We start from the raw sequence: 27,763 nt of genomic DNA, 5'->3' as shown, positions 1-27,763 counted from the left end.
CCTCTAACCAATTGGCTACAACGGGTCTCAGGAGCTCATCACAGTATCTCTGTGCATTCAAAATGCCATTGTTAAAATGTAATTGTGTTCGTTTTCTGTAGTTTATGCCTGCCCATACCATTATATTGGCAAAGGAGAAATGCTCACTAACAAGGATGTAAACACATTTTTTAAATTGAGAGAAATAAGCTTTTATTTCAGCTCATGAAACATGGGACCAACACTTTACATGTTGTGTTTATATATTTGTTCAGTGGACATCTGTTCAAAATGTGTTTGTATGTAGATTTTTTGGTAAAAAAATAATAATAATTAAGTCATGCTTGTTTGACTTCAAGCAGGTTGTTAAAAAAACAGATACAATCTTTTTCATATCGTCATGCATACAGTGAAAAATCTGATCAAATCTCTTTCATATCATCATTCATACATTGAAAAATCTGACAGATTTTGTCTTTACTTTTACAAAAAAATTGCAGATCATCATGTTAAATTTGACGTAGGCTAGAATGACAATATGATTTTATTCATTCCTTTTATTCAACACAACCTTTAAGTCATTGCACTTACAAGCATCTATAAGAAAATATCAAAAAGCATTTGGTTAAGAAATGCATTATTCATATGAAAACATATATCCCGTATTCAACATTCAATGTCTGTGCAGTCAATTGTTACCTCAATGCACAAATTCTTCAGCCATTTTAGACAAATGATAACAGTGGCCTACATAGAAAAAACCCACAAAAAAACATGCAAGCAACAACATCTAATTGTACTTGTGTAAAAATGTCACATCACATCACTCCCTTGTGTTGCCTACATATAGATATAGTATAGAGGATTGACAAACAAGTAGGCTACTCTCCGATAAAATAAATTAAGACCGTTACCACATAGGCAAAAATAGTTTTATAAGTGAATTATTCTAGATTATACTGTTGCACTCCAGTGCTTATTCAGTGAATTATAGTTTCAATGGTCTATGGCAGAATATATATGGCCTTTTCCAATATATGAACTGGGCATATACATAGGAAATTCATAATCAAAAAGGCTAAAATGTGGCTCGTTTTTTTTTCTTTTTTCTGGCCACCATATATTTAAATCAAGTACAATTCTGAAACCCGTCACAGTCAGACATGTCATGAATCGCTGTAATTCATTTGTTAGGTCATCATTCATAAAGCTACAGTAAATGCCATATTTCATAAGGAAACCATCTAAAAACCTGTTTTTTCTCTGTTGGTTTGTCTGTAGGCTACTCTATTCAGGTACATGAGAGGATGCTATGTATCTGTCTGGATCTTTCTGTCTGGCTCAAGGCTGCTGCTGGTACTGGCTCTCCGTTGCAGTGTAGAAATCCTCCAGGACACTCTGAAGATACTCAAAGGTTGGACGGTCCTCGGGCTTGTTCTTCCAGCACTCCAACATGACGTCATAGAGCTCCTTGGGACAGCTGTCGGTGCGCTGCATGCGGTAGCCTCTCTCCAGGGAGCGGATCACTTCTGGGTTCGTCATCCCTAGATGACAGAGCCAGCACAGAAGCGCATCATTATAGGGCGAGAGGGTGAATTTGACACTTTATTCATTTCGTTCATCATTCAATGAACATACAGTACAGTACAAGTACAGCAGAGTGCATGTTCTCATTCAGGTCCTCAGACCTGGATATGGTGTGCGTCCATAGCTGATGATCTCTGTCAGTAGGATGCCAAATGACCAGACGTCTGATTTGATGGTGAAGGAGCCGTAGTTGATTGCCTCTGGGGCCGTCCACTTGATGGGGAACTTTGCTCCTGTTAGGGAACAACAGTAGTGCTTTCTTACTGTACGTCTGCTGCACCCTGCTGTCACTGAAAAGATATTACAGCAGCTTGTCTCAACATAGTGTTTTCTATTTAAACCATGTCACTCATTCACACTTCCCTCTGACACAATGATATCTCTCCCGCTGATACAGTATCTCACAGTTCCTTGTTCCAACTCTGACTTCCCTCGTTCTCTAATTCTAATTCCAAACCACTGTACTCTACCATACTATTATTGGTTAACTCAGCTGTCATGTCACAGTCAGTTGAATCCTCTTATGTGACACAGATACATATCCCCCAAGTGGATACTGCTAGATGCTGATCTTACCCTCCCTGGCTGTGTACTCATTGTCCTCAATGATTCGGGCGAGGCCAAAGTCAGCGATCTTGCACACCAGAGCCTTGGACACCAGTATGTTGGCGGCTCGCAGGTCCCGGTGGATATAGTTCCTCTGCTCAATGTAGGCCATACCTTCTGCAATCTATGGACAAAGACATGGTTGGATGTCCGCAGACAACAGGAAAGGCGGAACACCAGAAGCAGTTGCATGGGTGCTTCTATTAATTCATGTCCCAAGTGCTCTCAATGATTTATTGTGCAATATATCTATTGTTTTCAAGTATAGTTTCTAAAGCCTCCTCTAAGGTTCTGCTACGGGATAATAAAATAATCAGTCATTAAAACTTAAAATAATGATAGCTATAGTAATAAAGATAAAGTACTTTCAATTTGCCAATGGTGTCATTTACGACCACTGATTACTCTGATACCAGACAATATTTCCCTTCCATACTGGGCCCATTTTAAACTTACAACTACCATCAGGCTTTTTTTTCTCTCTCTCTCTCTCTCTCTCTCTCTCTCTCTCTCTCTCTCTCTCTCTCTCTCTCTCTCTCTCTCTCTCTCTCTCTCTCTCTCTCTCTCTCTCTCTCTCTCTCTCTCTCTCTCTCTCTCTCTCTTTCTCTCTCTCTCTCTCTCTCTCTCTCTCTCTCTCTCACACACTCCTTCGATCGTTCTTTCTCTTTTCCATCTCTCTCACACATGTATATAGACACAAACTGACTGACGTATTCAATCCACATCGCTAAAGTTCAGCGCTATAAAGCTATTGAAATTTAAAGGCAATGTTCCGGCATTCATGGAGACTGCATTCACGGTAAAGACTGGACATATGTCAGCTCAATCTCAAATGACCTTTACATTTCTATTGCAACTAGATAAGCCTTATCTGTGTACCAATCTCAGTGGAATATTTGAACACAACTAAATCTATCATAGTGTAGATTTAAATCTGAACAGACCAATCTGTCTTCCTGTTCCCTTCTCTTTCAATGATCCTTTCTCTCTCTTTTTGTAAATCGACTCCTCATATTCCATTTCAATATCTTTCCATTTTGTTTTATTCTCACACCTCACCTCACTACATACAACAGATGGTATAAACATGCACATGCGTTCATAAGTTCTGCTTTTCTGTTCATAAGTTCCTCATTGCCTCCCGATATCTGTAGCAACAGGTGTACACATGGAAATACTGTATGATCAGGTTTCAAAACTGAAATGTTGGATTGTGTTGCGTCTAATACTGTCAAAAATAATTCCGCATCACAATATTGTAGAACAGCAAACATTGGCATGAAGAATTTGGTTAACAAACACATTCTGCCACACACCTTCTTCTGCCAAGCTAAAGACAGGATTTGAATATTGAAATGCTGCCCACAATAGGAAAAACATGTACTCTAGAACAAAGGCATGAAACAGAAGAGTATTCAAATGAGTGGCTTGATATTGTCAGTAACTGGGTATAACAAGATCAAAGCATCCTCCCTTTTCTTTGGTTCTCTTTTCCCTTCTACCACAGTAGAAGACTGGAAGAATATAAAACCATACAATTTGAAAAAAAATCCAGACTGACAGTTTAATTTTGACATAACTGAATCTCACCTGCGCTGAGAAATCAATGAGTTTGGGGAGCTGAACACGATTCCCTTCATCACTCTTCAAGAAGTCCAGCAAACTGCCTAAACACACACACACACGCGCACACACACACAAGCACAAACACACACAAACAAACACAGAAATGCACACACACAGAAAAACAGTCAGTGACAGAAATACACTGACGTGCGGTTATGTAAATGTAAACAAAATGTCAAACTGTGGTGTACACACACCCTTTTCCATGTACTCTGTGATGATGTAGATGGGTTCCTCTTTAGTTACCACGGCGTTCAGACGGACCAGCTTGTCGTGCTGCAGGGCCTTCATCAGGTTGGCCTCGTCCAGGAAGGCCTCCACCGACATGGTGCCAGGCTTCATGGTCTTCACTGCCACCTTGGTGTGCTTGTTGTATGTAGCTACAGCACAAATCACATTACCTATGTTACCTCAGTTCAATGCTCCACAAAGACAAACCACATTACCTATGTTACCTCAGTTCAATGCTCCACAAAGACAAACCACATTACCTATGTTACCTCAGTTCAATGCTCCACAAAGACAAACCACATTACCTATGTTACCTCAGTTCAATGCTCCACAAAGACAAACCACATTACCTATGTTACCTCAGTTCAATGCTCCACAAAGACAAACCACATTACCTATGTTACCTCAGTTCAATGCTCCACAAAGACAAACCACATTACCTATCTTACCTCAGTTCAATGCTCCACAAAGACAAACCACATTACCTATCTTACCTCAGTTCAATGCTCCACAAAGACAAACCACATTACCTAATGTTACCTCAGTTCAATGCTCCACAAAGACAAACCACATTACCTAATGTTACCTCAGTTCAATGCTCCACAAAGACAAACCACATTACCTAATGTTACCTCAGTTCAATGCTCCACAAAGACAAACCACATTACCTAATGTTACCTCAGTTCAATGCTCCACAAAGACAAACCACATTACCTAATGTTACCTCAGTTCAATGCTCCACAAAGACAAACCACATTACCTAATGTTACCTCAGTTCAATGCTCCACAAAGACAAACCACATTACCTAATGTTACCTCAGTTCAATGCTCCACAAAGACAAACCACATTACCTAATGTTACCTCAGTTCAATGCTCCACAAAGACAAACCACATTACCTATGTTACCTCAGTTCAATGCTCCACAAAGACAAACCACATTACCTAATGTTACCTCAGTTCAATGCTCCACAAAGACAAACCACATTACCTAATGTTACCTCAGTTCAATGCTCCACAAAGACAAACCACATTACCTAATGTTACCTCAGTTCAATGCTCCACAAAGACAAACCACATTACCTAATGTTACCTCAGTTCAATGCTCCACAAAGACAAACCACATTACCTAATGTTACCTCAGTTCAATGCTCCACAAAGACAAACCACATTACCTAATGTTACCTCAGTTCAATGCTCCACAAAGACAAACCACATTACCTAATGTTACCTCAGTTCAATGCTCCACAAAGACAAACCACATTACCTAATGTTACCTCAGTTCAATGCTCCACAAAGACAAACCACATTACCTAATGTTACCTCAGTTCAATGCTCCACAAAGACAAACCACATTACCTAATGTTACCTCAGTTCAATGCTCCACAAAGACAAACCACATTACCTAATGTTACCTCAGTTCAATGCTCCACAAAGACAAACCACATTACCTAATGTTACCTCAGTTCAATGCTCCACAAAGACAAACCACATTACCTAATGTTACCTCAGTTCAATGCTCCACAAAGACAAACCACATTACCTAATGTTACCTCAGTTCAATGCTCCACAAAGACAAATCACATTACCTATGTTACCTCAGTTCAATGCTCCACAAAGACAAACCACATTACCTAATGTTACCTCAGTTCAATGCTCCACAAAGACAAACCACATTACCTAATGTTACCTCAGTTCAATGCTCCACAAAGACAAACCACATTACCTAATGTTACCTCAGTTCAATGCTCCACAAAGACAAACCACATTACCTAATGTTACCTCAGTTCAATGCTCCACAAAGACAAACCACATTACCTAATGTTACCTCAGTTCAATGCTCCACAAAGACAAACCACATTACCTAATGTTACCTCAGTTCAATGCTCCACAAAGACAAACCACATTACCTAATGTTACCTCAGTTCAATGCTCCACAAAGACAAACCACATTACCTAATGTTACCTCAGTTCAATGCTCCACAAAGACAAACCACATTACCTAATGTTACCTCAGTTCAATGCTCCACAAAGACAAACCACATTACCTAATGTTACCTCAGTTCAATGCTCCACAAAGACAAACCACATTACCTATGTTACCTCAGTTCAATGCTCCACAAAGACAAACCACATTACCTAATGTTACCTCAGTTCAATGCTCCACAAAGACAAACCACATTACCTATGTTACCTCAGTTCAATGCTCCACAAAGACAAACCACATTACCTAATGTTACCTCAGTTCAATGCTCCACAAAGACAAACCACATTACCTAATGTTACCTCAGTTCAATGCTCCACAAAGACAAACCACATTACCTAATGTTACCTCAGTTCAATGCTCCACAAAGACAAACCACATTACCTAATGTTACCTCAGTTCAATGCTCCACAAAGACAAACCACATTACCTAATGTTACCTCAGTTCAATGCTCCACAAAGACAAACCACATTACCTAATGTTACCTCAGTTCAATGCTCCACAAAGACAAACCACATTACCTAATGTTACCTCAGTTCAATGCTCCACAAAGACAAACCACATTACCTAATGTTACCTCAGTTCAATGCTCCACAAAGACAAACCACATTACCTAATGTTACCTCAGTTCAATGCTCCACAAAGACAAACCACATTACCTAATGTTACCTCAGTTCAATGCTCCACAAAGACAAACCACATTACCTAATGTTACCTCAGTTCAATGCTCCACAAAGACAAACCACATTACCTAATGTTACCTCAGTTCAATGCTCCACAAAGACAAACCACATTACCTAATGTTACCTCAGTTCAATGCTCCACAAAGACAAACCACATTACCTAATGTTACCTCAGTTCAATGCTCCACAAAGACAAACCACATTACCTAATGTTACCTCAGTTCAATGCTCCACAAAGACAAACCACATTACCTAATGTTACCTCAGTTCAATGCTCCACAAAGACAAACCACATTACCTAATGTTACCTCAGTTCAATGCTCCACAAAGACAAACCACATTACCTAATGTTACCTCAGTTCAATGCTCCACAAAGACAAACCACATTACCTAATGTTACCTCAGTTCAATGCTCCACAAAGACAAACCACATTACCTATCTTACCTCAGTTCAATGCTCCACAAAGACAAACCACATTACCTATCTTACCTCAGTTCAATGCTCCACAAAGACAAACCACATTACCTATCTTACCTCAGTTCAATGCTCCACAAAGACAAACCACATTACCTAATGTTACCTCAGTTCAATGCTCCACAAAGACAAACCACATTACCTATGTTACCTCAGTTCAATGCTCCACAAAGACAAACCACATTACCTAATGTTACCTCAGTTCAATGCTCCACAAAGACAAACCACATTACCTATGTTACCTCAGTTCAATGCTCCACAAAGACAAACCACATTACCTAATGTTACCTCAGTTCAATGCTCCACAAAGACAAACCACATTACCTAATGTTACCTCAGTTCAATGCTCCACAAAGACAAACCACATTACCTATGTTACCTCAGTTCAATGCTCCACAAAGACAAACCACATTACCTAATGTTACCTCAGTTCAATGCTCCACAAAGACAAACCACATTACCTAATGTTACCTCAGTTCAATGCTCCACAAAGACAAACCACATTACCTAATGTTACCTCAGTTCAATGCTCCACAAAGACAAACCACATTACCTAATGTTACCTCAGTTCAATGCTCCACAAAGACAAACCACATTACCTATCTTACCTCAGTTCAATGCTCCACAAAGACAAACCACATTACCTATGTTACCTCAGTTCAATGCTCCACAAAGACAAACCACATTACCTAATGTTACCTCAGTTCAATGCTCCACAAAGACAAACCACATTACCTAATGTTACCTCAGTTCAATGCTCCACAAAGACAAACCACATTACCTAATGTTACCTCAGTTCAATGCTCCACAAAGACAAACCACATTACCTAATGTTACCTCAGTTCAATGCTCCACAAAGACAAACCACATTACCTAATGTTACCTCAGTTCAATGCTCCACAAAGACAAACCACATTACCTAATGTTACCTCAGTTCAATGCTCCACAAAGACAAACCACATTACCTAATGTTACCTCAGTTCAATGCTCCACAAAGACAAACCACATTACCTAATGTTACCTCAGTTCAATGCTCCACAAAGACAAACCACATTACCTAATGTTACCTCAGTTCAATGCTCCACAAAGACAAACCACATTACCTAATGTTACCTCAGTTCAATGCTCCACAAAGACAAACCACATTACCTAATGTTACCTCAGTTCAATGCTCCACAAAGACAAACCACATTACCTAATGTTACCTCAGTTCAATGCTCCACAAAGACAAACCACATTACCTAATGTTACCTCAGTTCAATGCTCCACAAAGACAAACCACATTACCTAATGTTACCTCAGTTCAATGCTCCACAAAGACAAACCACATTACCTAATGTTACCTCAGTTCAATGCTCCACAAAGACAAACCACATTACCTAATGTTACCTCAGTTCAATGCTCCACAAAGACAAACCACATTACCTAATGTTACCTCAGTTCAATGCTCCACAAAGACAAACCACATTACCTAATGTTACCTCAGTTCAATGCTCCACAAAGACAAACCACATTACCTATGTTACCTCAGTTCAATGCTCCACAAAGACAAACCACATTACCTAATGTTACCTCAGTTCAATGCTCCACAAAGACAAACCACATTACCTAATGTTACCTCAGTTCAATGCTCCACAAAGACAAACCACATTACCTAATGTTACCTCAGTTCAATGCTCCACAAAGACAAACCACATTACCTAATGTTACCTCAGTTCAATGCTCCACAAAGACAAACCACATTACCTAATGTTACCTCAGTTCAATGCTCCACAAAGACAAACCACATTACCTAATGTTACCTCAGTTCAATGCTCCACAAAGACAAACCACATTACCTAATGTTACCTCAGTTCAATGCTCCACAAAGACAAACCACATTACCTAATGTTACCTCAGTTCAATGCTCCACAAAGACAAACCACATTACCTAATGTTACCTCAGTTCAATGCTCCACAAAGACAAACCACATTACCTAATGTTACCTCAGTTCAATGCTCCACAAAGACAAACCACATTACCTAATGTTACCTCAGTTCAATGCTCCACAAAGACAAACCACATTACCTAATGTTACCTCAGTTCAATGCTCCACAAAGACAAACCACATTACCTAATGTTACCTCAGTTCAATGCTCCACAAAGACAAACCACATTACCTAATGTTACCTCAGTTCAATGCTCCACAAAGACAAACCACATTACCTAATGTTACCTCAGTTCAATGCTCCACAAAGACAAACCACATTACCTAATGTTACCTCAGTTCAATGCTCCACAAAGACAAACCACATTACCTAATGTTACCTCAGTTCAATGCTCCACAAAGACAAACCACATTACCTATGTTACCTCAGTTCAATGCTCCACAAAGACAAACCACATTACCTAATGTTACCTCAGTTCAATGCTCCACAAAGACAAACCACATTACCTAATGTTACCTCAGTTCAATGCTCCACAAAGACAAACCACATTACCTAATGTTACCTCAGTTCAATGCTCCACAAAGACAAACCACATTACCTAATGTTACCTCAGTTCAATGCTCCACAAAGACAAATCACATTACCTATGTTACCTCAGTTCAATGCTCCACAAAGACAAACCACATTACCTAATGTTACCTCAGTTCAATGCTCCACAAAGACAAACCACATTACCTATGTTACCTCAGTTCAATGCTCCACAAAGACAAACCACATTACCTAATGTTACCTCAGTTCAATGCTCCACAAAGACAAACCACATTACCTAATGTTACCTCAGTTCAATGCTCCACAAAGACAAATCACATTACCTATGTTACCTCAGTTCAATGCTCCACAAAGACAAATCACATTACCTATGTTACCTCAGTTCAATGCTCCACAAAGACAAACCACATTACCTAATGTTACCTCAGTTCAATGCTCCACAAAGACAAACCACATTACCTATGTTACCTCAGTTCAATGCTCCACAAAGACAAACCACATTACCTAATGTTACCTCAGTTCAATGCTCCACAAAGACAAACCACATTACCTAATGTTACCTCAGTTCAATGCTCCACAAAGACAAATCACATTACCTATGTTACCTCAGTTCAATGCTCCACAAAGACAAACCACATTACCTATGTTACCTCAGTTCAATGCTCCACAAAGACAAACCACATTACCTAATGTTACCTCAGTTCAATGCTCCACAAAGACAAACCACATTACCTATGTTACCTCAGTTCAATGCTCCACAAAGACAAACCACATTACCTAATGTTACCTCAGTTCAATGCTCCACAAAGACAAACCACATTACCTAATGTTACCTCAGTTCAATGCTCCACAAAGACAAACCACATTACCTAATGTTACCTCAGTTCAATGCTCCACAAAGACAAACCACATTACCTAATGTTACCTCAGTTCAATGCTCCACAAAGACAAACCACATTACCTAATGTTACCTCAGTTCAATGCTCCACAAAGACAAACCACATTACCTAATGTTACCTCAGTTCAATGCTCCACAAAGACAAACCACATTACCTATGTTACCTCAGTTCAATGCTCCACAAAGACAAACCACATTACCTATGTTACCTCAGTTCAATGCTCCACAAAGACAAACCACATTACCTAATGTTACCTCAGTTCAATGCTCCACAAAGACAAACCACATTACCTAATGTTACCTCAGTTCAATGCTCCACAAAGACAAACCACATTACCTAATGTTACCTCAGTTCAATGCTCCACAAAGACAAACCACATTACCTAATGTTACCTCAGTTCAATGCTCCACAAAGACAAACCACATTACCTAATGTTACCTCAGTTCAATGCTCCACAAAGACAAACCACATTACCTAATGTTACCTCAGTTCAATGCTCCACAAAGCAAGAATGTTTTCAGAATACATATAAAACTCCCAAATGGTGCAGCGGTCTCACTGCATCTCCGTGCAAGAGGTATCACTACAGTCCCTGGTTTGAATCCAGGCTGTATCACATCCGGCTGTGATTGGGAGTCCCAAAGGGCGGCGCACAATTGGCCCAGTGTTGTCCGGGACGTCATTGTAAATAAGAATTTGTTCTTAACTGACTTGCCTAGTTAAATAAAGGTTAAATAAACAACATAAAAACTCATACTGATCTCCCAGTATTGGTCCAAACATAACCTTGTCAGAATGACAGAATAGAAGCTTTAAATGACATGGAGCTCACCCATCCAGACTTCTCCGAACTGGCCAGCCCCGAGCCTCCTGTCCAGTTTGAGGGACTCCCGAGGGATCTCCCAGGCATCCTTCTCCCAGGGCTTCTGGGGTTTGGGACTGAGGCAGGGGCTGGTCAAGGCCTGGCACAGACCGTCTCCCAGCTCTGTAGTAAAAACAAACACATCCAGTATGACATCCACACACAAAGCTCTGAATCATACAGGACATGAAATACCATTAGCTGAATGTATCATTGAACTGTACATAACACACACGAATAAACCCATAGGAAGTCAGTACTGCTGGAGGCTAAATACACAATGTGTCCGTATTCAGAACAGGCAGCCAGCAGAGGGGGCTGTTATCTCCAACATCCACTATCAACTTTAGCAGCAGTTGGCACTAGTGCTTTCAAATTCAAGTCTGGACCTCAGAGCAAGTTTCACTCTTCTGCCTCTAATCGGAGACTGATTTAGACCTGGGACACCAGGTGGGTGCAAGTAATGATCATGTAGAACAGAAAACCAGCAGTACTCCGGACCTCGTAGGGCAGTGTTTATTCATCCTGGTCCTGGGGACCTCAAGGGGTGAACCTTTTGGAGTTTTTCCCTAGCATTACACGCCTGATTTAAATAATCAAAGCTTGATGATTTGTTGATTATTTGAATCAGCTGTCGGCAAAAAATCGCTAGGGCAAAAAACTAAAATGTGCACACCTTGGGGTCCCCAGGACCAGGATTGGGAAACACTGTCTCAGGTTAATAAGATTGAAATAGCCCTTCTCTAGTGTGTTGTGGAAGGCTGTGCTGTTGGCACTCACTTTTATAATGGCCGACCAGTTCCTGCAGAGTGGTGAAGGTGATGCGTGGGGAGATGTAGAAACCGCCGTTGTCCAGCGTACGGATCTTGTAATGCTTGACTGTTTCTCCTGATTGGGAATCACTGTCCCTCACGGATAGTGAGTAACTGCCTGTAGGCAGGAAGGAGACACGGCTTGCTGTAGTCTAAAAGTGCGCTTGTATAATGTGTATAATGTATAAGAGCTTTTGAACGTACTCACCCTTGGTGGTCTCACTGTCACGGATCATAAACGATCCCATTTTGTTTCCTGATGCCAGCAGCTGCCTCTCTGCATCTTTTCTGCTCACTCCTTTAAAGAACCACCTGAAGGAGGGGAAAGTTATATTAGACTGATTCCTTTGGGCAGCTCCTTTAAAGAACCACCTGAAGGAGGGGAAAGTTATATTAGACTGATTCCTTTGAGCAGCTCTACTCACAAATTACTCACACAGTACACTGGAGAACATTTTATGTGCCCCCTACCGATTGTGTTTTTTTGTTTGTTTATTTGCGTTGTTTGTAACAATTTTTTGTTTATTTATAATTATTATAATTTTTTTAAATTTTACCCTCTTTTTCTCCCCAATTTCATGGTATCCAATTGTTAGTAGTTACTATCTTGTCTTATCTCTACAACTCCCGTAAGGTCTCGGGAGAGACGAAGGTCGAGAGCCATGCGTCCTCCGAAACACAACCCAACCAAGCCGCACTGCTTCTTAACACAGAGCGCATCCAACTCGGAAGCCAGCCGCACCAATGTGTCGGAGAAAACACTGTGTACCTAGTCAGCATGCACTACGCCCAGCCCACCACAAGAGTCGCTAGTGCGCGATGAGACAAGGATATCCCTACCGGCCAAACACTCCCTAACCACTCTAGGCCAATTGTGCGTCGCCCCATGGACCTCCCGGTGACGGCCAGCTGCGACAGAGCCTGGGCTCGAAGAGTCTCTGGTGGCACATCTAGCACTGCGATGCAGTGCCTTAGATGACTGCGCCACTCGGGAGGCCCTGTAACTTATTTTTTTACTTATTTTTTACATAATGTTGCCGCTACCGTCTCTTATGACCGAAAATAACTTCTGGACATCAGGACTGCGATTACTCTCCACGGACTAGCAGCATTTTCTTTTCCTTTAGCGAGTCAGACGAGGACAACCCGAACGATATACTGCTTTCTCAGGAACAGGCCCAGATCCCCGTGATTTGCGTGAAGAGGAGGTGGAGAAAAAGGGGCCAGAGGGCGGGCTGCCTTCTGAGAATTCGTTTGCGATCGAATAAACCTCCACTTCCTTCCATTCTGCTAGCAAACTTGCAGTCTTTGGATAATAAAATAGATGACCTACACGGAAGATTAAACTACCAACGGGACATTCAAAACTGTAATATCTTATGCTTCACGGAGACGTGGCTGAACGACGACACTATCAACATACAGCTGGCTGGTTATACGCTGCAACGGCAAGATAGAGCAGTGGCGTCTGGTAAGACAAGGGGCGGCGGACTATGTATTTTTGTAAATAACAGCTGGTGCATGATATCTAAGGAAGTCTTGAGCTATTGCTCGCCTGAGGTAGAATATCTCATGATAAACTGTAGACCACACTACCTACCTAGAGAGTTTTCATCTGTATTTTTCGTAGCTCTTTACATACCACCACAGTCAGAGGCTGGCACTAAGACAGCATTGAATGAGCTGTATTCCGCCAAAAGCAAACAAGAAAACGCTCACCCAGAGGCGGCACTCCTAGTAACCGGGGACTTTAATGCAGGGAAACTTAAATCTGTTTTACCAAATTTCTATCAGCATGTTAAATGTGCAACCAGAGGAAAAAAAACTCTAGACCACCTTTACTCCACACACAGAGACGCATACAAAGCTCTCCCTCGCCCTCCATTTGGCAAATCTGACCATAATTTTATCCTCCCGATTCCTGCTTACAAGCCAAAATTAAAGCAGGAAGCACCAGTGACTAGATCAATAAAAAAGTGGTCAGATGAAGCAGATGCTAAGCTACAGGACTGTTTTGCTAGCACAGGAATATGTTCCGGGATTCCTCTGATGGCATTGAGGAGTACACCACATCAGTCATTGGCTTCATCAATAAGTGCATCGATGACATCGTCTCCACAGTGACCGTATGTACATATCCCAACCAGAAGCCATGGATAACAGGAAACATCCGCACTAAAGGAGCTGGACTCTAACCCGGAAGCTTATAAGAAATCCCGCTATGCCCTCCGACGAACCATCAAACAGGCAAAGCGTCAATACAGGACTAAGATCAAATCGTACTACACCGGCTCTGACGCTCGTCGGATGTGGCAGGGCTTACAAACCATTACAGAATACAAAGGGAAGCACAGCCGAGAGCTGCCCAGTGACACAAGCCTACCAGACAAGCTAAACTACTTCTATGCTCGCTTCGAGGCAAACAACACTGAAACATGCATGAGAGCACCAGCTGTTCTGGAAGACTGCGTGATCACGCTCTCCGCAGCTGATGTGAGTAAGACCTTTAAACAGGTCAACATTCACAAGGACACAGGGCCAGACGGATAACCAGGACGTGTACTGCGAGCATGCGCTGACCAACTGGCAAGTGTCTTCACTGACATTTTCAACCTCTCCCTGTCCGAGTCTGTAATACCAACATTTTTTAAGCAGACCACCATAGTGCCTGTGCCCATGAACACTAAGGTAACCTGCCTAAATGACTACCGACAAGTAGCACTCACGTCTGTAGCCATGAAGTGCTTCGAAAGGCTGGTCATGGCTCACATCAACACCATTATCCCAGAAACCGCCCCAACAGATCCACAGATGATGCAATCTCTATTGCACACCTTTTCCCACCTGGACAAAAGGAACACTTATGTGAGAATGTTATTCATTGACTACAGCTCAGAGTTCAACACAATAGTGCCCTTAAAGCTCATCAATAAGCTAAGGACCCTGGGACTAAACACCTCCCTGTGCAACTGGATCCTGGACTTCCTGACGTGCCGCCCCAGTTGGTAAGGGTAGGTAACAACACATCCGCCACACCGATCCTCAACACAGGGGCCCCTCAGGGGTGCGTGCTCAGTACCCTCTTGTACTCCCTGTTCACTCATGACTGCACGGCCAGGCATGACTCCAACACCATCATTAAGTTTGCCGATGAGACAACAGTGGTAGGCCTGATCACCGACAACGATGAGACAGCCTATAGGGAGGAGGTCAGAGACCTGGTCGTGTGGTGCCAGGACAACAATCTCTCCCTCAACGTGATCAAGATAAAGGAGATGATTGTGGACTACAGGAAATAGAGGACCGAGCACGCCCCCATTCTCATCGATGGAGCTGCAGTGGAGCAGGTTGAGAGCTTCAAGTTCCTTGGTGTCCACATCACCAACAAACTAACATGGTCCAAGCACACCAAGACAGTTGTGAAGAGGGCACGACAAAACCTATTCCCCCTCAGGAGACTGAAAAGTTTTGGCATGGGTCCTCAGATCCTCAAAAAGTTCTACAGCTGCACCATCGAGAGCATCCTGACTGGTTGCATCACTGCCTGGTATGGCAACTGCTCGGCCTCCAACCGCAAGGCACTACAGAGGGTAGTGTGAACGGCCCAGTACATCACTGGGGCCAAGCTTCCTGCCGTTCAGGACCTCTATACCAGGCGGTGTCAGAGGAAGGCCCTAAAAATTGTCAAAGACTCCAGCCACCCTAGTCATAGAATGTTCTCTCTGCTACTACACGGCAAGCAGTACCGGAGCGCCAAGTCTAGGTCCAAGATGCTTCTAAACAGCTTCTACCCCCAAGCCATAAGACTCCTGAACACCTTGTCAAATGGCTACCCAGACTATTTGCGTTACCCCCCCCCCCCTCTTTTACACCGCTACTACTCTCTGTTGTTATCATCATCTGCATAGTCACTTTAATAGCTCTACCTACATGTACATATTATCTCAACTAACTGGTGCCACCGCACATTGACTCTGTATATATAGTCTCGCTATTGTTATTTTACTGCTGCTCTTTACTTTTATTTCTTATTCTTATCCGTGTTTTTTTTTTAAAACTGCAGTGTTGGTTAAGGGGCTCGTAAGTAAGCATTTCACTGTAAGGTCTACACCTGCTGTATTCGGCGCCTTGTGACTAATAAAGTTTGATTTGATTTGCTTGACTTGAACATACTTACTCTTCGGTTTCAAGGCTGTCTATGGCTACATAGTTACTGGGGATGAAGCCTTCCTGGCCTGTGCTGATTGACTGGGCTCTCCACCATTCTCCAGACCTACAGAAAGAGAGAGACGGACAGAGAGAGAGAGAGAGACGGACAGACAGACAGACAGACAGACAGACACCGATTGTGAGAGGTGGGGGAATAGGTATTATAGGTATTGTATACAGTGCTCTGTATGGGGTATGAATGCGTCATGTTTATGTAGAATTGTCAGAGACACTCACTCCTGTAAGATTTTAAGCTTGTCTCCCTTCTTGAAGCCCAGGTCTCCATCATTTATACCCTCATAGTCATACAGAGCAATAGCAATGCTCTCAGGACCTGGAGGGGGAGGGGCAGAGAATGTAAGCGTGTGTGTGTGCGCGCGTGTGTGTGTATCAAAATAAATCAAATGCATGCACACATATGACAAAGAGAGACTTTGTGTTTGTGGGTGAATTCACGTGCAATTCTTACATATTTAAAAACAACAATAGGGCTTTGCCTAGGTCACTTCCTGTCTGGCTGCTTTATTGGTATAGCAGTGGAGAGATCATCTGTGGTGAAACTCTGAGTCGGGGCTATCTCAACCTACACACTCTCTCCCCTCTTTCACTTTCATATGTGGCCTCAGCCATAGTCTATAACTACATGACAACGAACCGTTTTCCAGTTGACGCTGAGCACTGTGATAGTTCCTACATCACAAATTCAAGTGAGCAACTGTAACTTTTCTGTGTCATACTCACCATCAGAGGGGACTGAAGGGCCAGAGGAGATGGTTCTATTCTGTGAAAGACAGAAAGAGATTGAAGTCGAGGAGAACCATAGGAAATGTAGTATAGAAGCTGGGAGAAAGTGAACACAAACAGAGAAGAAAATGACTGGTCAAATGACAGATGAAGTAAAAGTGAGATAGACGGATAGAAAATAGGAATGTAGAAACAGAAAGAGAGGAGAGACACCTTCCCCCGAAAATATTCAAATCATTTTTTTTTTTTAAACAACATCCTTGCCTTTGTTGCACTAATGCTCACACTTGTCTTTTCTCTTTTCTCACTAGCACTGACTTTTCTGGAGAGCTGCTTTATTGAGGAAAACATTTCCTTACTATGACTGTGATATGTGGTTGTCCTCACCTAGCTATGGACGCATTAACTGTAAGTCACTCTGGATGAGAGCGACTGCAAAATGACTGAAATGTACATGCAAATTCAATGTCTGTTCAAACAATGATCACAAAATGAATTTCTGCATTCGTTGGATGTTACTTCCCCTTCCTCATTCAGAATGTCAGCGCTTACAGTCGCTTTACTGTAAACACACAGGAAGTATTGACCACCCCAGAGACACTCAAGGAAACCGACTTACAGATCAGTCACTTACTGTGCATTTGGCAACAGAGGAGAGTCTAGCAGTTATGTAAAGCAACAACTAGTTAGAACATTACCTATTTGGGTAATGTACCTCAAATATCAATACTCTGTGCATAGTCATATTGTAGGGAGCCTAACACGTTACTTTTCACTATGTTGTCTCAGTGACAATGACAAATATAACTCATTAGAATTTCCCTTTCAATGACCATATCCCCTACTGATCTTTTTTCGATTTCTCATCACCACCATCACCATCCTCATCGTCATCATCACCATCATCACCACCATGACCATCACCACCATCATCATCATCACCACCACCATCATCATCATCACCATCACCACCATCATCATCACCACAACCATCATCATCACCACCATCATCATCACCACCATCATTATCACCATCACCATCACCATCATCACCGTCATCACCACCATTATCATCATCACCATCATCGCCATATCACCATCATCATCACCACCATCATTATCATCATCATCACCATCATCACCATCATCATCATCATCATCATCATCATCATCATCATCACCATCATCATCATCATCATCATCATCATCATCATCACCATCATCATCATCATCACCACCATATCATCACCATCATCACCATCACCATCATCACCATCATCATCATCATCACCATCATCACGCCCAGGTTTTCACTCACAGCCTTGGTCCCAGTGGTGGGGTCTTTGACATAGTGGGCTGGCTGAGTCCGGCTCAGAGTGTCATCATTCACTCCTTTGCTGCTGGGATCCTGCTGCTCCTTGGACCCCACGCAGCCCATGGTGGAAGAACCTAAAAATGTGTTATTTAAAAAAATATCAGTCAGAATACAATGTAATTTACTGTAAGCTACTGTTTGGGTTTACTTTCATTACATCTTAAGAGCAACGGTTTCCCACACAGGTCTACATGTTACACAGCTTTTTGGAAGCAAACAATTCTAGAAGTCTTCCTAATCACCAGAGCGACACCAAACTAGCGACACCCAGCCACGCCTTTGGGACAGCAGAGGTGGCATGAAGAACTCTTTGTTTTTCAAATAAAACAACAACTTAGTAGCGTTGTAGGTGGAGTCATATGATCTGTGGGTGGAGTCAATATGGTCTGTGTAAAATATTTAAAAAAGGGACATTCGAGAGAGGGGGAATTCTTCTGATTGAACAGAGCTTTGTCTGTGTGACAGAGACAGGACTGTCATTTTCTGGTTCATCTGTGTTAACATAAACAGAGGAACTGGACTATTCAAAGAGTGAGAGTAGGAGAGAGATAGAGAGACCTTTAAGTTACAGTGGGATTAGACCTTCACCACAGCCTGAGTGTAACCGGTGTGAAAAGGCTAGCTACTGTAGTTAGTGGTGGGCGCTGTAGCGTTTCAATCCGTGACGTCAATCGCTCCAAGACCTTGAAGTAGCTTGTGGCTTTCGTGGAGCGATAGGTAATGATGCTAAGTGTGAGGCAGTTACTGATGTGTTTAGAGGGTTGCTGGTTCGATCCCAGGTTGGGGCAAAGAGAGGGATGGAAACAACACCGTTATATTAGCATGGATGAGTCAGTGTATGTCGTTGACACCTTATAGGATAAATCTGGCATGAATTACTGTGACTAAGGCAAACTACTAACACCACTGTTCATAGAACACTTTCAAAATTCTACTTTTAAAACTGAGAGAAGGAAGTGATGTTTATCAGAGAGAGACAGAGACAGAGAGAGAGAGAGCGAGCGAGCGAGAGAGACAAAGCATCTGAGAGCTATTACTGTAACCTAACAGAAGAAAATGTGACTGAAGTCATCATAGAGGTTAGCTTCTCGTAGAGAGCTGATCTAGGATCATATTTCCCCGTGTCCATATAATCATATTCATTATGATCTAAAAGGGAAAACTGACCCTAGGTCAGTACTCTGAGACACTCTGTGAATATGGGCCCTGAACACATTTTACTGCACTCAGTCTTTTAGGATGTGGAGGAGTGCTGCTGGATTACAGCCATATATCTCATGACATAGTCATGGAGAATGTTTCACTTTAAACAGTTACGCAAAGCTACCAATTGGCTAATTCAGGCGCCTCTCTCCCTTGGTAACTATTCCTCAGGGCATTGGCTGTAAATGAGCATGTGTTCTTAGTCAACTTAACTGGTCAAAAAAAAAATCTATCTGCAGACAACCACTTGGTCAAAAATAATGGTGTAAATATTCACTTCCCTTTTCCATTTCAATGGTGTTCCTCTTCGCTTGATCTGTCAGCTTTTACAGGAAGATCAGTTCAAGTTTAACTTCCAGAAGACCTGTTTATGCTTACACAGTTTTCATTTCCACAGTTCACAGGCAGATAATGCACACCCCAAAAAACTGATTAGTGAAGATGCTGGAGGCAAAATGAAAACTGATTTCCTATACTCAAAAATGTTTCACTTATATAGTACACTCAAACACCACCACCACAATTTTATTTTATTTTAAATAAAACACAAGAATTCTTTATGGTTATTGTGAATGGAAAAGGTTCAGTTTATCATTATGTCAGTTCTCCCAAATTACAGGTAGCCTATAGGAAGCCACACCCCTGAATCTCAGGAGAAGACATTTCTTCTTGCCTGTCAATGCTGCATCATGATAAAGTGTCATCCCGCCATGTAGTCCAAAGATTCTCATCTGTTTACAAACCTCCTCAGACTCATATCGATCACTTCATCCTCCATTAATCTAATAAAGCCATGACACACATGGCATGCACTTCCTGTACAGAGGAAGCTAACTGGAGGTGAAGCCCAGACCATACACGCTTATCCTTGTCCTCTCCATCCATCTCTCTTGCAGTCTCTTGAACAAATCAACCCCTAATACCCCCTTCAACCATCCTCCTCAGGTCTCTGGGAGTGTCTGTCTGTCTGCCTGTCTGTCTCCAACACACCCATATTGCCCACAGATGTAAATCTAGTGAGCTGTGGAAGCCCTGCGTCATGTGTGCCTCTGGCCCTAACTGCTATCATGGCATCTGACGCAGGGCAGGGCGGCGGGCGGCTGAAACTGGGACTGGACACCATGTGAAAAGGAAAAACTGCACTGCTAAACCTCCCCTGCCCACCCCGCACGCACACACACTGCAATGCCATGTCCCCAAGCACCACACACACTACAATGCCATGTCCCCAAGCACCATACACACAGGACCCTTTGCATTGGGAGGATTTGTCTCTGCAATTAGGAGAGTGGCAGTATGGCATGAGGTTCTCTGATAGGCTTCTCCAACATTAAGTATTGACTTCCTGTTTCCTGAAGTAGAAACTAGAGAAACACTGATAAAACTATAGGAACTATTGTCAGCGTAAATGTGAGGAAATGTGAGGCTTTCCAGCACAAGTTGATGCAATCATAATGTGCTATGAAGCAAATTGGGTCTTAAATATTGAGTAGATTGACTCATCAGATATCCATGCCAGATTAGCATTGATAAAAAATAGTAGGTTAATCAATTATTATGGTGTTTACTTAAAAAAAAAAAAAAATGCACCATTACTACACTCTTAGAAAAAATATCCTGAAGGAGTTATTCCGCTGTCCCCATAGGAGAACGCTTTGAGGAACCCTTTTTGGTTCCAAGTAAAACCGTTTTGTTTCCAGGTAGAACCTTTTTTGAGTTCCATGTAGAACCCTTTACACAAAGGGTTCTACATGGAAACAAAAAGAGTTCTACCTGGAACCAAAAAGGGTTCTCCTATGGGGGACAGCCGAATAACCCCTTTTCAAACCCATTTTTTTCTAAGATTGTGTTTTCCCTCAATAAATAGATTACAAGCCATGAATAGGTAGGTGTTGCACCTGTGAATACACAATGTGAATATCGTATGCGGTGTTGAATCAGTAGGATAAGCAGTAACTTTTGGTTCCTCTTTACATTAGCCTAGGCAAAAAGAAGCGAGAGACAGAGGGCTCAGCAAACTGGAAAAGAAATAGGCTACGTCTCAACATTTCGGAGCTAAAATGGACAGACAGTAAAGACATACATATATATTTGTAAAATTAAGAAACAGTTAAAATACATTTCACCTTTACCACCATTTATGTGAACATTATATTTCTGTAGTTTCTCAACTATCATCAGTGTAGGGATTACATACATAAACCAATAGCAAACACCGTAATATAGTCTACATAATAACACGGTCATAAATCCCTTTAATGCGCAATTTTCATAATACCACTGAATGACCCAGATGGGAACCGTTTAAGGAAACATCCATCTGTTCGTCCTCTTATTTTATTCTTTAAGAAATGCATATTGTTTATGAATATCAGTGAGTTATACATATTCACCTTCGTGGTCTAGAAGAAAAAAATGAGAGGGAATTACCTTGTTCCAACCAGCTGTATAATCCTTGGCCGCTATATGGCTATCTGGTCTTCTAATCCTGAATTATTTGTTTTCTTTAGAAAAGCACTTTATTTTTATTTTTATTTTATGTCCGCTCCTCCATCCCGACTCGTGATAACAATTCCGATAGAAAGTCCTGTTTTAGTTGTATACGAGGAAGTTAGTGCGTCGGCTCGCATCTAACTGTACATGAGGAACTTTCTCTCTGACTGTGTCACTGGCACTGTCACATCAATGAAGACACGGATATCTTTGAGGGCAGATGTTTTTTGTTTTTTTTGTACTCTTCCGGAAAGTAGCGGAGTAAGTAAGTCTCGAGATGGTCTGAATATGGACCGTTAAAAATACACATAAGAAACAAAAAATACACGCTATCTTTCTTGAAAATAAATTCAATTTAAAATATACTGTAGCCTATAGCTTATCTCTGTCTATGAAACTATTTTTGTGCTTTGAATTGGAAAAGTTGTCTTGATTATTAAAGTGACTCTACATTTCTACAGCTTGTTTTGTTACCTGCTGTAAGAAATTGCACATAACTGCTGTATCAATTCTCAATAACCTTAATCTTTCTAAATAAAAAAATGGGATATATATGCTGAAATGAGATCCCGAATGACATGTGGACAGCGTTTTATTAGCCTTTAGCCCTAACAGCATGCTCAACGAGTCTCACAGACAACATCCCACAGTCACCGAGGCCATGGATGGAGCAGGGTGGTGTGGGCGTATCGGGCTAGGTCAGGACATTCAACAACAAAAAATCATCCGGCTCTTGAACTAATCCTTAATCAAATGTCAGGATTAAAGACCAATGTCCTCTGAGCCACAGCTTGAAAAAGAGAGGGAAAAGGAGGGTCTTAGATGGGGCAAGGCTCTGGCCTCAGAAATGTATGAGTGAATGCCCATACTCATCTGATCATCTCCATCAACACTTCCTGCAATCTCAATGCTATCAGATCTGCTTCAACTCTCTGATCACCCACCATCCCTTCCACTCCCTTTAATGTACAGATTTGTTGTTCTTTATACTTTATACAATAAAACAGCTTTATACAGCTTTTAGCTGACGTATACAAAATACAACTAAACCTTAACCAAATGTTGGGATTGCTAGGGGTCTGGACAGGTTTTTCTGCTTGAGTAAGTCTTGTCAATGTTTAAACGATATCCCTTTCTAACCTGACAAAGATCTACACTACTAACTGTTCTCGCTTCACTTTTAATCTCATCTATCTTTCAATCAAATCAAATCAAATGTTATTTGTCACATGCGCCGAATACAACAGGTGCAGACCTTACTGTGAAATGCTTACTTACAAGCCCTTAAACAACAATGCAGTTCAAGAAATAGAGTTAAGAAAATATTTACTAAATAAACTAAGGTAAAAAATCGAATAAAAGTAACACAACAAAATAACAATAACAAGGCTATATACAGGGGGTACCGGTACCCAATCAATGTGCGGGGGTACAGGTTAGTCGAAGTAATTTGTACATATAGGTAGGGGTAAAGTGACAATGCATAGATAACAACGAGTAGCAGCAGAGTAAAAACAAGAGGGGGGGTGGGGCATTAGATTAATCGTTCAGGTGGCCATTTGATTAATTGTTCAGCAGTCTTATGGCCTGGGGGTAGAAGCTGTTAAGGAGTCTTTGAACCCAGACTTGGCGCTCCGGTACCGCTTGCTGTGCGGTAGCAGAGAGAACAGTCTATGACTTGGGAAAGTGGAGTCTTTGACAATTTGGGCCTTCCTCTGACACCGCCTAGTAAATAGGTCCTGGATGGCAGGAAGCTTGTCCCCAGTGATGTACTGGGCTGTACACACAACCCTCTGTAGTGCCTTACTGTCGGATGCCAAGCAGTTGCCATACCAGGCGGTGATGCAACCGGTCAGGATGCTCTCTATGGTGCAGCTGTTTAACTTTTTGAGGATCTGGGGACCCATGCCAAATCATTTTAGGGCCAAGACAGCCCTCTTCACCACTGTCTTGGTGTGTTTGGACCATGATAGTGTGTAGGTCATGTGGATACCAAGGAACTTGAAACTCTCGACCCGTTCCACTACAGCCCTGTCTATGTGAATGTGGGTGTGTTCGTCCCTCCTTTTCCTGTAGTCCACAATCAGCTCCTTTGTCTTGCTCACTGCCAGGTCTCTGATCTCGTTCAGCCACGACTTGGTGAAATATAAAATATTATAGTTCTTAATCTCCAGTTGGTAGGATAGTATCGGACGGAGATCATCCAGTCTATTCTCTAGTGATTGCACGTTGGCCAATAGTACGGATGGTAGAGGCGGGTTACCCACTCGCCGACGAATTCTCACAAGGCACCCCGATCTCCACCCCCTGTATTTCCGTCTTTTCTTCACGCAAATGATGGGGATTTGGGCCTGGTATCGGACAGACAATATATCCTTCGCTTCGGAATTCTTAAGGACAAAATCTTCGCCCAGTTCGACGTAAGTAATCGCTGTTCTGATGTCCAGAAGCTCTTTTCGGTCATAAGAGACGGTAGCAGCAACATTATGTACAAAATAAGTTACAAACAATGCGAAAAACACTCTCTCTCTTTCTCTCTCCTATAGCTTTCTCTCGTTGATCTTCTTCATCTCCCTCTTCTTGAATCTTTATAGTCTCAGTATAACACATCTACTTACAGACATTCCTGCTAGGATGAGGATGGTAACAGAGAGATTTAAAACGGGTCAGTATTGTCCACGTGACAGTAACACAATGACTCTTTTCTTCCAATACAGAAGCTGCTAGCCAGCGTGGGCCCTCCATATGTAAACTAGACTGGAGAACGAGGAACTTCACCTGTGTGATACAGATATACCTTTAATAATTACTCATGCAATTATGTGTGTGGCTGCCTGTATACAAATCAAGTAACGCCAAAGGTGAACTTTGGGATCACAGAGGAGGGAACGTGGGCTGGTTGAGAAACACCAGGGGTAATCTTGGATGTCTAGGATCTCTGATCTCCTTGTTTATGGGGTATAGAAAGCCCTTCCGTTGTATATCTATAATTCTACAGTAGCAGTCAAAAGTTTGGACACACCTACTCATTCAAAGGTTTTTCTTTATTTTTACTATTTTCTACATTGTGGAATAACAGTGAAGACATCAAAACTATGAAATAACACATATGGAATCATGTAGTAACCAAAAAAAGTGTTAAACAAATCAAAATATATTTTATATTTTGGATTCTTCAAAGTAGCCTTTGCCTTGATGACAGTTTTGCACACATTCTCTCAACCAGCTTCACGAGGAAGTCACCTGGAATGTATTTCAATTAACAGGTGTGCCTTGTTAAAAGTTAATTTGTGGAATTTCTTTCCTTCTTAATGCATTTGAGCCAATCAGTTGTGTTGTGACAAGATATGGGTGGTGTACAGAAGATAGGGGTGGAAATCTATCCTTAGGTCTGATGAGTCCAAATGTGAGATTTTTGATTCTAACCGCCGTGTCTATGTGAGACGCAAAGTAGGTGAACGGATGATCTCTGCATGTGTGGTTCTTACCGTGAAGCATGGAGGAGGAGGTGTGATGGTGTGGGGATGCTTTGCTGGTGACTTATTCAGATCTCAAGTCACACTTAACCAGCATGGCTACCACAGCATTCTGCAGCGATATGCCATCCCATCTGGTTTGTGCTTAGTGGGAGTATCATTTGTTTTTCAACAGGACAATGACCCAACACACACCTCCAGGCTGTGTAGTGGCTATATGACCAAGAAGGAGAATGATGGAGTGCTGCATCAGATGACCTGGCCTCCACAATCACCTGACCTCAACCCAATTGAGATGGTTTGGGATGAGTTGGAACGCAGAGTGAAGGAAAGCAACCAACAAGTGCTCAGCATATGTGGAAACTCCTTCAAGACTGTAGGAAAAGCATTCCAGTTGAAGCTGGTTGAGAGAATGCCAAGAGTGTGCAAAGGTGTCATCAAGGCAACGGGTTGCTACTTTGAAGAATCTAAAATATATTTCGATTTGTTTAACACTTTTTTGGATACTACATAATTCCATATGTGTTATTTCATAGTTTTGATGTCTGCACTAACGAAGAAAATAGTAAAAAATAAAGAAAAACCCTTGAATGAGTAGGTGTGTCCAAAACTTTGATTGGTACTGTATGTATAGTACTGTCTATGGTACTTCATGTGTGTTACTGTGAATCTAGTCCAAAATGTTTGAAAATCTGAAATATTCCCATCATATAAAATTATTAACATATATACAGTGCCTTCGGAAAGTATTCAGACCCCTTGACTTTTTCAACATTGTGTTTTGTTACAGACTTATTCTAAAATGGATTACACTTTTTTTTTTTAATCCTCAGCAATCTACACACAATACCCCATAATGACAAAGCGAAAACAGGTTTAAAGACATTTTTGCAAATGTATAAAAAAAACTAAACACAGAAATACCTTATTTACAAAAGTTTTCAGACGCTTTGCTATGAGACTCGAAATTGAGCTCAGGTGCGTCCTGTTTCCATTGATCGTCCTTGAGATGTTTCTACAACTTGATTGGAGTCCACCTGTGGTAAATTCAATTGATTGAACATGATTTGGAAAGGCCCACACCTGTCTATATAAGGTCTCACAGTTAACAGTGGATGTCAGAGCAAAAACCAAGCTATGAGGTTGAAGGAATTGTCCGTAGAGCTCCGAGACAGGATTGTGTCGAGGCACAGATCTGGGGAAGGGTACCAAAGAATGTCTGCAGCATTGAAGATCCCCAAGAACACAGAGGCCTCCACCATTCTTAAATGGAAGAAGTTTGGAACCACCAAGACTCTTTGTAGAGCTGGCCGCCCGGCCAAACTGAGCAATTGGGGGAGAAGGGTCTTGGTCAGGGAAGTGACCAAGAACCGGATGGTCACTCTGATAGAACTCCAGAGTTCCTCTGTGGAGATGGGAGAACCTTCCAGAAGGACAACCATCTCTGCAGCACTCCACCAATCAGGCCTTTATGGTAGAGTGGCCAGACGGAAGCCACTCCTCAGTAAAAGGCACATGACAGCCCTCTTGGAGTTTGCCAAAAGGCACCTAAAGACTCTCAGGCCATGAGAAACAAGATTCTCTAGTCTGATGAAACAAATATTTAACTCTTTGGCCTGTATGCCAAGCGTCACGTCTGGAGGAAACCTGGCACCATCCCTACGGTGATGCATGGTGGCAGTATTATGCTGTGGGGATGTTGTTCAGCTGGCAGGGAGACTGGTAGACTAGTCAGGATCGAGGAAAAGATGAATGGAACAAAGTACAGAGAGATCCTTGATGAAAACCTGCTCCAGAGCGCTCAGGACCTCCGACAGAGGCGAAGGTTCACCTTCCAACAGGACAACGAACCTAAGCACACAAATCAAACCAAATCAAATTTTGTTGGTCACATACACATGGTTAGCAGATGTTAATGCGAGTGTAGCGAAATGCTCGTGCTTCTAGTTCCCACCGTGCAGTAATATCTAGCAAGTAATCTAACAATTTCACAACAACTACCTTATACACACAAGTGTAAAGGAATGAATAAGAATATGTAC

General features: G+C 41.9%; 1 protein-coding gene across 1 annotated transcript; it reads right to left on the bottom strand.

Annotated features, from left to right (window-relative positions):
- Positions 1–518: 518 nt before the first annotated feature.
- LOC139543041 (tyrosine-protein kinase HCK-like) lies at positions 519–22,440 on the bottom strand. Its single transcript, XM_071349153.1, has 13 exons — positions 22,183–22,440; positions 18,493–18,623; positions 17,172–17,211; positions 16,668–16,764; positions 16,399–16,494; positions 12,430–12,533; positions 12,190–12,339; positions 11,380–11,532; positions 3,996–4,178; positions 3,763–3,839; positions 2,143–2,296; positions 1,668–1,799; positions 519–1,523 (listed from the first exon to the last, which is right to left on the bottom strand). The coding sequence occupies exons 2-13, from the start codon at positions 18,610–18,612 to the stop codon at positions 1,321–1,323; spliced, it is 1,509 nt and encodes a 502-aa protein (XP_071205254.1). The 5' UTR covers positions 18,613–18,623; positions 22,183–22,440; the 3' UTR covers positions 519–1,320.
- Positions 22,441–27,763: the final 5,323 nt, after the last annotated feature.

Source organism: Salvelinus alpinus, chromosome 17 (assembly GCF_045679555.1).
Source record: "Salvelinus alpinus chromosome 17, SLU_Salpinus.1, whole genome shotgun sequence".
Classification (NCBI taxonomy): Eukaryota; Metazoa; Chordata; class Actinopteri; order Salmoniformes; family Salmonidae; genus Salvelinus; species Salvelinus alpinus.
This window is presented reverse-complemented; position numbering and strand designations above follow the sequence as displayed.

Coding starts and splice junctions, on each gene's coding strand:
- LOC139543041 (XM_071349153.1), bottom strand. CDS start 18,612: ATGGGCTGCGTGGGGTCCAAGGAGCAGCAGGATCCCAGCAGCAAAGGA. Junction 12,534..16,398: donor GACAGCCTTGAAACCGAAGA/GTAAGTATGTTC, acceptor CCCCTCCTTCAG/GTGGTTCTTTAAAGGAGTGA. Junction 1,524..1,667: donor TGGACGCACACCATATCCAG/GTCTGAGGACCT, acceptor TCTGTCATCTAG/GGATGACGAACCCAGAAGTG.